This window comes from Tauraco erythrolophus, chromosome 3 (assembly GCF_009769465.1).
Source record: "Tauraco erythrolophus isolate bTauEry1 chromosome 3, bTauEry1.pri, whole genome shotgun sequence".
Taxonomy (NCBI): Eukaryota; Metazoa; Chordata; class Aves; order Musophagiformes; family Musophagidae; genus Tauraco; species Tauraco erythrolophus.
Window position 1 is genome coordinate 81149607 of NC_141467.1, and position 13984 is coordinate 81163590.

The following is a 13984-nucleotide window of genomic DNA, read 5'->3' on the forward strand; positions in this document are numbered from 1 at the left end:
GATGAAAGGTAACTCTGTAGTCAAGCAGTGATTGTGCTTTCATAATATTAGAACTTGGTGCAAGGTAAGCAAGGTAGATCCTCCTTGCTGGTGGAGTTAATTCTGGCACAGCTTAGCCAGTCTTGCAACATAGGTAAATATTCTTCTCTGGGGCAGACAGTGATTGCATGACAGTGATCTTAGATGTTTACAAAACACCATGTCTTGAGTAGAACTGCCATCTGTCCCCCTTCCAAAGACTTCATTAAATTTTCTTCCTGCTTTCTGGTTGGAAGCTACTGCACATGCACACTTCAATCTGTGTGCACTCAGCATCCATCATAGGGGATGGCCAGGTTTGGTTTAATTTCAAAGATGGCAACCCATGTCTGGGCTGAGGCTTCCGAATTCGACATTTCACAAGCCAGTGCTTCATTTTTTCTTTTAGTAATAGTATTTAAGTTCTCATCTTGGACTATTCTTTTGCCTTTGGTTTGTTATCAGGGAGGTGACTGTGCAGGCATCCCTCAAATGTAAATTACTCGTCTGCTCAGTTGGTCAAGTTTTATTTAGAAGACGTTTCTCTTGTTCCCAGAACTGCCTGCATCCTCTTCAGCCTCAGACTCCTTGGAAGTTATAATACAGAAAGAAAATATTTAATTACTGAAAATCCCAAGTAAAAAAAATAATTAATTTATTCTGTCTGAGGCAAATTTCTACTAGCCCTCTTTGCACGATAGTTTAGCTTCAGTAAGTTATCATATCTCCACTTAAATCAGGAAATACTTGGGACTTAGTATTCTTGGCAGGTTGTTTTTTAAATACTATTGTTCTGTGCATTTCTCTGGTTTTAGATATTTATCATTTCCAAAGTCATGTTGACCACACAGTATGAAGTAAGATAAAAAGATATAATCTTTTTCTGTTGATCTATTTACGTGCATAAATAGTGTATATGTATGTGTTTTGTGTACACATGATGGGCAATGTGTTAGATTATTTTTGTCATTAAAATTTAAATTTAGAAAAGGATAACTTTCCTGTAGTTTTTTTTAGCCACTGCTTAAAAAGTTAATTGTAATAATTATACTGAAAAAGTGTAAATGTTCTTATTTTGAGTACCATGAAATGTTATTAATGTAGTATTCAGTGTATAATAGCCACAAAACATTATAGCATTGATAAAACTATGGTCAATATTCTAGAACAGGATCTCATTTTGACTTTGTGTCAACAAAACAACCTCATCTAAATGTTGCTGTAGTTCCATAACTTTATTAAATGTTCTTTATTTATCTTTGTAACAACCAGTTAGTAACCATAAAGATTACATCTCAACTAGGTGTGTTAAACTTTATTACATATTACTTCATCTCTAGCTTTTTGGATTCTTGTGATGAAATGTTTATGATAACACTTGCCTGCAGTGTCTCCTTTCCCATCAGATTGGTCTTCTTGTACAGCTGTGGGGCTCTTGTCATCCGCGATTTCCCAAGCCACAATTTCCTCATCAGTTTGTGGCTAAAACCCAAATCTTGATGATCCTTTTCCATCTAGTCCAACGTTGATCTTTCATCTTCTGCATTCTTTTAACCAGAAATCTTTTGCCAAAAACCTGACAAGATTGTACTGGGCGTCATCAACAGCAACATCAGGCTTGATTTCAGTGAGCAAAGATGAAACAGCTGTTTCATTGTCCAGATGAGCACTCAAGCGCTCAATATTTGGTCATAATTTTTTCCAGCTTTGTCTGGCTGTGATAGCCTTGATGTTTTTCACTGTATGACTAGTGGTGTAACTTATTATTATATGTTGCTGATCCGTTTCTTCGGAGCTTCAGAAATAGATACTGCTTCTTCAGATAGTATTTCCATCCTATTGTCTTTTGTACTGTCTTGTATTGTCTGTGTTCGTTCATTCTTCACAAACTCTTGCTTCGCTTTGGCAAGTCAATGTTCTTGCAATGTTATGACCAGAAATTCCAAACCATGGCTCAACAGTTGCCGTCATGGGAGAGCTGCAGATGGCTTTGCTTTATGAAAGGTTGTGTCAGATAAACTGCTAAATTTTGAAAATAAGTGATGTAATGTTTCTGACGAGAGTTTAAAAAACTTCGAACCCTCTCTATATGCATGTGGGAAGTATTTCTGTGGTGTAAAACTTGTTTTTTCAAAGTTGATGTTTTTGTTGTTGTTGTTATGGCTAGAGGACACCAAAGTGGCATGTTACTGTGTTCCAGAATGACTTCTGAGTGCTTTTGGAGACAAAGCTGATGACTGTAAGTTCAGAGAGAGAAGGAGAGATGAGACTTCTGTTTGTCATTGACATTACTTTTTTCGTATTAACTTTGCATACCACTATATATTTAAGTTGATTGTTTTCACTGGAGTAGGATTAAGTAGGTGATTGTCTGTCTTATTTTAATTTACTTTTATAGTGGAAAATGGTGAAGACGTTTGGAAGTCATTCTCCTTCAATTAAGTGATTTTTTTCTGTTTGTTTTGGGGTTTTGTGTATGTGCACGTGTTGTACTCTGCTTGATTCAGTGATCTGTTTTCTATTGGAGAAAATTTACAAGCACATTGCCCGCCTCACACGAATTTGTTCCCCACAGAGATTCCTAATGCAACGTGTGAGGTTTCTCGTTACCCAGCTATATGGATTACATTTTCACTCCAATAGCAACAGAATTAAATTACACAAAACTGATTAAGATGCATGTAATCTTAATGTCTGATCTTTAGAAAAAACTTTTGTCATCTTTAAGTGATAACCTTCTGCAAAATCAATAGTAGAAATATTCTGCTCTTGTCAACTGGTATACACATCTACAGTTTACATAGCAACTAATGCTACAGCAAAATGTTAGCAGCCAACTGTACAGCATAAGTGAGGATCCAGTTTTTTCAATGTTTTGTCTTGTCTTGCTTGCATTAGTAAGAAAAGTAACAACAATATATGTATTCATTTGTGGACTTCCAGTTTCAGAACCCGTGTGGATTAATACACATTGCTATTTTTGAATCTTTAAAATAAGGATGCAGTCCTTCAAACTAGATTTTAGTGCCTTCAGTTTTTTTTAACAGTGTCATATTTTGAGGAATTTGTCATTTATTGGTATGTTTGAAAGACAAACCAATTCAAAATTGGTAATGGTCACATTTAAATTTTGTATTTAAAATGTGAAGAACAAATATAATAATATATAAATAATGCATCTTTTCTTTTGAAGTTTATTGAAGGTTGTTGAATTTCTTTGCAAACTTTGGGATCTTCATATCTGGTTAAAATTTTCAAGTTTCCATTAAACATTTACATAATTATTTTGCTTTGGTGATCTTTCAGGTTTATTCATGTACATTTTGATTGGCTAACAAGCATGGTAGTTTAAGTTAATAAATTCTATTTCACTTTTTTGTTGTCATAGAACTTTTCTTCAGACTAAAATGAAGAATTACAAGTGTAAGTTTGAATGTAGCGTTTAATAATTGTTTTCAAAATATATGTGCTCCACTCATTGTTTCAGGTTGTCTTCTATACATGTCAAAATATGTAGTTTAAGGCATACTTCTCCTGAAAATGTCATAATTCGGTATTAACATGTTTTGGTTTTGAGTGGTTCACAATACACTTCTTTTTCTAGCAGTCTGTAGGAACTGTTCCGCTTGGTGTGTCAGTAACTCGAAAAAAAGAGGACGAAGCATCGGTTGGAAGTGCACCATTGGCAAGGCAGCAATCAAATCAAGCCTCTGAGTATGCCAGCAGTCCGGTCAAAACAAAAACAATAACAGGTATGATCACTTAATTGAAACTAGCCGTTCTGCCTTTGCAGCCTCCCTCAGTAGCATGTGTCCACAATTCAACAGCATCAGCTCTGCAAATACTGTGGAGCAACTTTCAGTTTTAAGGCAATACTCTTCCAGAAAATTACGACTTTTTAAGTTAAAAATACTCAAACTTGCAATTTTGAAATATATGATCAATTTTCTTTTCATATATGTTTAGGTACTATCTTTGGGGCCCTGATAGTTTCATGTAACATATTTTCTAAAACGTGAAAAAGGAGATGTGCTTTCAATAGTATATCCACCATTCGCCTTGATTTAATATTTTAATCCATAATTTTATCAGACTTTATACACTGTGATTAATCTTTTATTTCAGTCAGTCTGTTCACATTGCTTAAAGTCTGGCATGTATGGCAGTCAAGATTTGTGCATAAACAGTTAAAATTTACTGATTTCAAAATCACTTTCCCATAGAAAATGCATTTGTTGGCACTTCTGTTTCTGGAGTTCAAGATATTATTAAATTTAGGAATATTTTCTGGCCACTTCAGAGTGCTGAAGTTAAACTTTGTTATAACTGATCAAGATGATATGACTTTCTGGGCTTTTGTAGGCTGTTTGTTCATATAGTACAGTGTACAAGTAGTAAAGTAGGAGATCATCCAAAAAAAGTGAATACCCAGCTGAGACTTTTAGTAGTCCTTCTGAAATACACTGAACAAATTCTCTTTTCTGATGCATTGATGTTTATTTCCAAATAATCATGAAGTACTTCAAGATGATGTCTGCTGAAACTGGGATTACCATCTCGTCCATTCGTGTTAGAGCTTAATTGTTATTTTGATGTTAAAAAGGACTAAACCCAGAAAATCTGCTGTATATTATGTGGGTTGCTATGTTATCATTGGTAGTAAAATAATAGATTCATTTCAGTTTTCTTTCTATTTCATTTATGAATATCCTTTATTTTTATCATTTATACTTTTATTTTTACCATTCATTTATGAATTTCCTTTATTTTTGCATGCAATGAAATGACTGTACTAAATATATTCTTCTATTAACTGTATTTACTATATGTTGTGCTATATCAACATCATAAATTATATGATTTGTTTTTTTCTTGAGGTTAATTCTACCTGTGCCTGTCAACAAAGCACAAAGGTGTAATTCACTAGAGAAACTTGTGTAATTTTGAATATTTGGCATTCAAAACCATCTATTTGCATGAAAAGATGCCAGATTACTTTGTGTTAATTAGCAATTTATAGAAGTCTGCATGAAGTTTGTGGACGTAGCTTTGTACTTGAGTTTTGAAAATTAGTATCCCAGTCTGGTACCTGCTCAGCTTGACAGCCAGTTTTGATCTTCAGTCTTTGTTATTCTTTCCCTTGGATATTATCTTTTCTGCAGTCATGGTCACACCAGAATAATCTACTAAAAGAAAATGTTATTTTTCAAAATCTAGAAAAGCCATGAATGACAGTTTTGCTTTTGTTTAGGGTTTTGTGTGTGTGGGTGCAGAAATAATAAAACGAAATTATAAATAATGTTCTAAAAGCAAAAGAAGGATTTCCATGCATCTCAGTTTCTTCCACTTTTTAATTTGAAGTCAGTATCAAGATGTTTTTTTCAATTACTTAGTACAACACACACTGCTGCAAAAGTGAAAACTTCATTTTTAGGTTTTGTTCGGGTTAACCTACCACTTCACTCATTCAGTTTATCATAAAGTTTATCCTAAATACTGGGGGGTTTTGTGATTAGGCAGATATTTGGCTTCTCTATAAAACAATTTAATGGCATAGAGTTTGATACTGATAAGTGAAAGGTGATAGTACTGATCCTCTCAAGAGATAATATTGACTGAGCATTTTATTTTCTGAATTAGAAACAGTCTTTTAAATAAGAGGGTACTAAATTTGGTTTCAGTAATTCTCAACTGTTAAAAATTTGTTTAAAAAATTACTATTTTTTTTAAAGTGAAGTTACATACATATAGCAGAGGGTCTATTTTGTTTGGTTTTAAGATGTAGTGTGCCTGACACTGCTGATTTGACGGCTAGACTGTGTTTTACAGTGTCTACCTATTTGTTATATTCTGGAGATAAGATGCCAGGTGTAGTATACCTGAAGTGTTTGAGGTTTAAGTGCAAATACGGAGAATAAAAATATAAAATTAAGAAGAGCAAAAGCCTTGTATCCTAATGAATTTGTTTAAAGGGATGCTATCTGCTTCAGTAGACCACACAACTTGCCTTAGTTACAGAAAGAAAGGAGAGCCATGTCACACTGCAGTGCTGTGCAGGCTTTATCTTCATATAACCTCCTGAAACTTAATGTGATTTTAGAAGCTTTTCCTGTAGAGTTCATCTTGTGCCATTTGTCAGAATTGGCTTTGCACTGGAAGATTCACGGGACAGTAAAAACTAACACGTATGTTGTGTCAGAAGAAAAAGTCTGCTTTGATTACAAAGCCACCGGTTACAGTGGTTAGAAAAGGTGGGATGGGTGCAAGTGTGAAAGGGGAGATCTCATTCTCAGAGAAGTTTCAGTGGATGGTTTCTTTTACAAGTTGTTTCTTTACAGGTATATAATGTGATGGAATATGGTGAATGAGTGACTAGTTTAGTAAACTAAAAATAGAGTGCCTGTGGTTCTTCTCCTTTCTAATTTTTCTGAGTCCCTTGCTCTGACAATTTTTAACTTTATTTCCTTTCTTTTAATTTCACGTAGTTTCTGTCTGAGTTTTCTTTCATTATTTGTCTCCCCTTTTTAAACATAGAATGCTGCACTGATTATAGGTCTAGGACCTATGATGCTACCCTATGCTACAAAAGCATTCTAGGTAAAAAGGGCAATGATCCTTTTTGGCCTTATATTTCTTAATCATCAAGGCTCTAGCTACAAATGCCTTAAGTTGTCAGAAAACTGAGATTCCTATGTTGATAGCAAGCACATATGCATAGTCTTTGCAGATTGAAAGAGATTGTATCTTAAAATCATGCTGTTCAAGTGGTGATTTTGAATTTACCCTTTTCAAGGCTAGCATGATCTCAGCAGTAACTCCCTTGAGAACTGCTGGAAACCAACCTTATGTGTAAAATGAAAGCAGTTTGTAATCACAGCTGTAAAATGATTTAAAACATTGATCTTGAGTTCAGTTTATTAGTTAATGGCTGCTGAAACCTTGCCAAAAATGAAGCATGGGAAAAGAGCAAAACTGCTATTTATATGATATCTGTCTGAAAATCCAAGGTTTCTGTTTTTAAGTCTCAAATTGTAGTTATTTATAAATCTCCTTAGCCACAGAGGTTTCAAAACCAGAGCGAGATAATAGAATATATGGTTTAACTTTTGTATGATGTGGCCGTGAACAAACAAGGTGATAAAGAATATTAAAAAAAAGTACTAAGTATTTACCTCAGTTCCTCCGTCCACCCGCTTCTCCTCCCATTCTCAGCAATTCAGCAATTCCCTGTTAGTTCAATGAAAAGTGATTTGCAGACATAGAAGCCAGGCATAGAAGTATAGCTCTTATGTCTGGATAGTGGCAAAATGATTGCTATATGTGTGTATAAATATGTAATATATATATATATAGCATATGTGGCATACCTATGCAGGAAGATATTATGGGCTGCAGTAGAGAGATAGGGCAGTCTTTGAAAACTGTCCTGTGCACACTGTTGAATACTGATTAAGCCAAAGTGTCTGTTTTCCCCACATGCAAGATTGGTGCTCATTCATTACTAAAATAACTTGTAGGTTTCATTCATATTACATTATTAAATTATTATAATTATTATAATTATTTTCACTTTGTTTGAACAATACATTTTCCATGCTTAAAGATTAAATTAGGTGGGTGTTTGTGTGTGTGTGTTTTTTTTGTTTGTTTTGTTTTGGTGGTTTTGTTTTTGTTTTGTTTTGTTTTTTCCCTGTCTTCTAGTGAGGTCTTTTTGTAGGCATTACACTGAAATTTAATTTCTTTACCATCTACTGTGACATCCAGCGTTTAGCAGTGCTCAGAAGTGACCATGATATCCCAGACACAAATTTGATATTGTATTGGGAGGTGACAGTGACTGTGGCACCTAATTTTTCAGTAACAGTAGAAAAAGTAGCCTCACACGTGCTCTTTAGTATGAGGAACACTTTTAATGAAAGAAGCCACTTTAGAGAGGCTGAAAAGGTTATAATTTTCTTTTCTCATTCAGAATCCTGAAAGCTGACTTCTTATAGTCACAAGATAAGTAAGTGGAATTTAACGTATCATCTAAGAAGCCATGAAGCTTTCAGCTAGAGTAGACCCCATAGTGTCTTACAAAGGCACCTGAAAACTAAATACTCTGTCCGATAACCGAAAGTACACTTGTCACACAAAATTTTGCTGATCCCTGTTAGCAACAGCCAGGTATTTGGTCATGGTACAGGGAGTGACTGCGTTTCAGCCATGTCGTGGGTGTACATCAGGGCATATGACAGCAGGCAAGTGGTTTCCATCCCTAGGTCTAGTGCCCATGACCAGAGATTGCTCAGTTTTGTTTTTCTGGTGGACAGATTGCAAGGGCATTTGTGAAAGAGAATTAAAAAATGGTGGTTTTGTAGACAGCTTTTTTCCATAGGCCAGGTCAATCAGTTCCACAGGTCAGACGGTGCACTGGTCATTTAATTCCACTACAATCTCATCATTACCATGGAGTATCAGTCCCAAGTTCAAAGCTGAGAAGAGAATACAACATTGTTTCATTCTGCAGGAAGTGTATGTCTGGTGCATAAGAATATGGAGGGAAGGATAGGACATGAAATAATTCCAATTTGGAAAAATCTCTTTCTTGTCTTTCTGAAGACCCGTGATATTTTGGTCAATTTTTCTTACAGAGAAGTAATTAAAGAGTTTTAAAGTTTCGTAAGTGCTAAATTACACCTAATGTCCTATTTGTTTGTATTTCAAGCAGATGGAGGATGGTGTTGTAAGAAGACAATTTAAAACTTAGTCCTAAATGACCCATGTGTTCTCTGTCCTGTATAAATTGATTTCTGATAAAGACAATGCTCCCGTTGCCAATTTCTACCTTCTTTACCCTTCTTACTTATTTTCCCAGAGCTTGTAGAAACATAATATCCTTGAGTTGTTTATCCTGTCCAATTTGATTTATATTGACCAGCAAACAACAAATGAGTTGGGTGCATATGCAGAGTATAGGATTGCATAAGCCTTCTTTCCATAGGAAACGAGGCAAAGAAAGATCCTCACCTTTCCTTTCAGTCACTTTTTTTACGTTTGATAGTGTAGATATAACAACATGGTTATAAGCTGGTTGTTAGATATTTACTGTAACTGTACTTCTTGGTTGTTATGGGAAGTGTTAGTTGATTTTGAAAGCTTTAATCAAGTAATTCTTAAAAATCCTTCAAAGTATATCCATGAGATATTTCTGAAACACGATTAAATACTTCTCCATAAAAGTGGAGAAAAGAGGAAGCTTTAAATGTAGACATGTCTCTATTTTGTTTAGACCAATTGATTCTGGGTTAGTGTTTTTATTTGAAGTTTCATCTTAAGTGAATAAATTTTGATTGAGTACAGTGTGGCAGAATATGACCTGTACTTAGCAAAACTTGATGCAGATACTGATTTTTTTTTTTTTTTCCCCCCTAAAGTACAACTAGAATGCTAAACTAGATTCCTGCTAAAATGAGCTGTTGGAATGCAAAAAACTGGCAAATGTGAGAGAAGTCTGATTGGTGAGAAATCAATGGATTATCTGAAGTATTTGAATTAGGAGGTCACTATTTCTGCTCAATGAACTGAATACTTATCGTTTATTCATGCCTGCTATGAAATGTATGACTGATTATTTATTTGGGAAGATGAATGAAATTAAATAGATGCTAAATGGGCAAAGGAAAATACAGACATTTAAATCTAGCGCACATTTACGTAGGGTACCTGAAAATACTAGGATTTTAATGTTTTATAAATGGGATTTAGTTCTTGGATTATTTAAAAGGAAGATCTCCAGGCACAGATGGAGATCTACTACTATTTGTAGTAGCTTTTAAATGGCTGGACAGTCACATATCTATATTGAAAATTAATTATTGTGAGATTTTATCACTAATAAAACGTTTGACTTCTGTGTTATGGTGACATAGTTTCTTCAGTTCAGTGTGTGGATTTCAAAAACATTAGTAACACAAAACCAGTGTAGTACATCGAACACACTTTCTGTATGGAGAAATTCAAAGTTGAGAGAGAAAGAATGGGTGTTTATTTTCAGATTATATTTAAAAGACTAAGGAACTTTCAGTGTATATTTAAAAAGGCAGAAAACTAGGCAGATTTCCTCCTGCATTTACCAGAGAAGTTCTTGCAAATCTGAAGGCTGAAATTCTTGCTTCACAGAATAAAATTTCTTTGGAATCATAAGTGATATTAAGATAAATTCAGGCATGGAGTTTAGATACGAACACACATGTAACGTGTTTTTGTCATTACTAATGTAGTAGCTCAGTTTTGCCTGTGAAAAGCTGTTATTAATTTGTGCAAAAGTGTCAGTCCTTTTTTCATTTTTGTTCCCAAAACTAAATTGGTATTTTTTGCCAGAAGTAGTGCAGCACTCATTAAGAATTTGGTGGGAGAAAATGCTGACCAAAGCCATTCCCTAGCCAACCCCGCTTTCACACAGAAAGATCCTTTTTGCTTGCACAGCAATGTTTCTATCACATTTGTCTTTGTTTACTGACATATGTTTACTCTAGAAAAAGGCATATTGAGTAAAAAGTCAAAAGCCTCTGTATTTTAACACTTATTCTGCTGCCAACTCATTAAATGACCATTCTAATTTAGTCAATATACCTCGCTGCTGCCATTTCCCTGGATATAAAGGATTTGCTCTGGCTAGTTGTCAGGGACTGTGTGACTCAATTGTCATCTTGATTGATAAAACTAAGGTATTATCTGTACCGTTAGTAAAGTAGAATGCAAAAATGCTCAAAGCCCAGTAAAGAAATGATTTATGCAAAAACTATTCAGTATGTGGGCACATATATTGCATATTTTTATAAACTTAGAAGGATTGCCTGCTGTTATTGAAGTTAGTTAAGTACTGCTTTTATTCTTAACCATCCTGATGAAGAGTGAAAACTTTTTTACATACTAGTCATTATAGTCTATGCTTAGAAAAAAAAAAAATCTGAGTTACATGAATAATTTAAATATTAGTCATCGAGGACTGGGGGTATAGACAATAACTTCTCATGATATTGCAAAAATAAAATGTGAATATTTCTGAAATGCTACTGATGGTTTAAAAAATACTGGTAAATACAGCTTTAAGCTTCACCTAGTGATTTCGGTGCCTGCTACTTGAATTTTTTATTTTTAAATTGGATTGTGGGAAAAAATAGTACATTAAGATAGGAATTATTTTTAATAGGATATTAAAATTTCTTGTATATGTAGTGCAATTTCTTGTGTGTGTGTATATATATAGTGTTCTTATAGTGATTGATTATGGAACAAAATTATTATATGGAAATACATTCTATTGGGAACAGAATTTGTTCCTTTGGCCATTGTATGTATACATACAAAAGCACGAGTCATTTGTAATGCCTTCATATATGTCTATATATAGACATATACATTTAGTTCTGTCATGTTGCAAATATAAAAATATATAGACTTACGAGGAAAATTGGAATGCAAACCTAAGGAGAAACAAGCTTCTATATAACAAGTTGCACAGAATTTTTACTTTCGCACAACATTATACATAGAAGCCAAAAACTACTGGTTTATAGAAAAGAGCAAATAAGTTTTAAGTAGGTGGGGGAGTTTGGTGGTGGTATAGTTTTTGTTTTGTTGTACATATGATGAAACCAATTAATCTTCTAAAAAAAAATCTGTAGGACATTTAGATTTTTTTTCAGAGTTGTTTGAAGTTTGAATTTTCTCCTCCACTGCATTTTAATCTCATTTCTAATCCTTTAGACCCCTTGATCAGTTCCTTAATGGCTTGCATTCATTGCAAACACTTTGGTATTTTTGTTTTTATTTCTGATAAAAACCCATATCTAATGCCTGAAAATGTGAGTAGATACTAAGAAATCCTGATGAGTTCTTTGACACTATGGAGACTACTTTTCAATTTAGCAGAGGAAAAAACTTTCCAGAAAGAGCCATGTAATAACAGTACGCTTTCCTTTGATTTCTTTCTTCTTTTAAATACTACTAATGTTCATGTGTTTTGCTGTCATGGCCTCTTAATAGCTATGATTAGTTTGCAGTAGGATTTTTCTCAGCTTAACTAGATTCTGATGTGTGAGAAGCTGTATGACAGATGATGTGATGTGGGAAGGAAAGCTTACCCAGCTTGTTGAGGTCATATGACAAATGCATTTTGAGTACGGTCATACGATGGGTTGGTGGAGGGACTGTCCTGCTACAGACTGCTGCATGGGCATCTGTCTATGAACCTTGTCCTTCAGTAAGAGCTTTCTGAGTTTTTGGGCATCACTGAAAGTACAGGTTTGCCTGCAGCAGGATAATCATCTTCAACTGGAAAGAAAGTGCTGCCCTATTAATGTGTGCGGTATCTGAGGCACACAGTGGGCCAGGAGAAATGATAGAATCATAGAATGGTTAGGGTTCGAAGGGACCTCAAAGATGATCTAGTTCCAAGCCCCCTGCCATGGGCAGGGACACCCTCCGCTACACCAGGTTGCTCAAAGCCTCATCCAGCCTGGCCTTGAACACTTGCAGGGATGGGGCAGCCACGACTTCTCTAGGCAACCTGTTCCAGTGCCTCACCACCCTCTGAGTGAAGAATTTCTTCCGTATATCTAATCTAAATCTCCCCTCTTTCAGTTTAAATCCATTGTCCCTTGTCCTATCACTACGTGCCCTTGTAAAAAGTCCCTCTCCAGCTTTCCTGTAGGCCCCCTTTAAGTACTGGAAAGCTGCTATAAGATCACCCCGGAGCCTTCCAGGCTGAAGGGTGAACAGCCCAACTCTCTCAGCCTGTCTTCATAGCAGAGGTGGTCCAGCCCTTGGATCATCTTTGTGGCCCTCCTCTGGACTCACTCCAGCAGCTCCATGTCCTTCCTGTGTTGGGGACTCCAGAGCTGAACACAGTATTCTAGATGGGGTCTTACAAGAGCTGAGTAGAGGGGCAGAAGCCCCTTCCTCGACCTGCTGGCCACACTTCTTTTGATGCAGCCCAGGACATGGTTGTCACCAATCACGTCTTTATTTTCCATGTGCCTTAGCATAGTCGCCAGGAGGATCTGCTCCATGATCTTGCCAGGCATGGAGCCAGAAGGAGAGATATGTTAAATCTGTACCACATACAAATTAGGAATAAAATATTAGCATTGTATTTTACCTCCTTTTAGTTCGATTGCTAGCTGTGAGGAGGAAGAAAGAACTGAAAGCATGAGGCCTGTGATGAGTACAGATTATCACTGGTCCTCGACCGAGTAGTGTAAAATCTGTGATCTTTTCTGCTTTGATTTATTTGAGGAAATATTCAATGGCCCTAAGGCTTTGTACCTTAAAAGTTTTATTTTCCCCTTTTTGTTTCTTAGGTCTCTGAATATTAATAGCATGGAATAGCACCATTTTCCCCAAAGATCTTTTTATTTTTAAAACTTTTATGTATTTTATAGATCAGACTTCTAAAGCAACCAGCTCCTAGTAGGCTAGAAAACACAAAGGAGGCAGTATATGTCTATATAAGAAAAACATCTCTATCTAGAATTTATATCCTTAAGTCTTGTTTAGTGGCATCTCCTACAAAGAGAGTACATTTATGATTAATTTTGCAGGATTGCCACTTGGATCTCGCTCTGTACTTTAACCATAATTTGTGAAATGAATTACGAAAACTGCTGTTTCTAGTAGCTCAATCCTGATTGATTTGATCAGTCTTTTTGAAAAAGTCTATTCATTACCAGTGTGTGTTCTGAAATTGATGGTGAGTGTGGCAGCCTGAGTCATTCATAGATGATTGAAATAGTTGTGGCATATATTTTTATGAAAATACCAGTTACACAATATGGGACTAGAAGATGAGAGTAGGAAAATTTTATGTTCCTGTACACTAGTTTTCTTAAAAATTCAACTTGTACAACCTGAAGCAGTCCTCTCTCCTTTTTTTTTCTTCATCAGTTTGTAGGTGTTTCATACAAATCATATTTTCTGTCTA

General features: G+C 35.3%; 1 protein-coding gene across 6 annotated transcripts in view; it reads left to right on the forward strand.

Moving 5' to 3' along the window:
* Positions 1-13984, forward strand: part of VPS13B (vacuolar protein sorting 13 homolog B) — a 500947-nt gene that overhangs the window by 227135 nt on the left and 259828 nt on the right. For 5 of the 6 annotated variants that reach the window (XM_086608763.1, XM_086608762.1, XM_086608766.1 and 2 more), the window contains exon 21: positions 3623-3770. In XM_086608763.1, the coding sequence (XP_086464889.1) occupies positions 3623-3770 (148 nt within the window). The remainder of the gene's footprint in view (positions 1-3622; positions 3771-13984) is intronic. The other variant, XM_086608765.1, reaches the window with a different exon arrangement.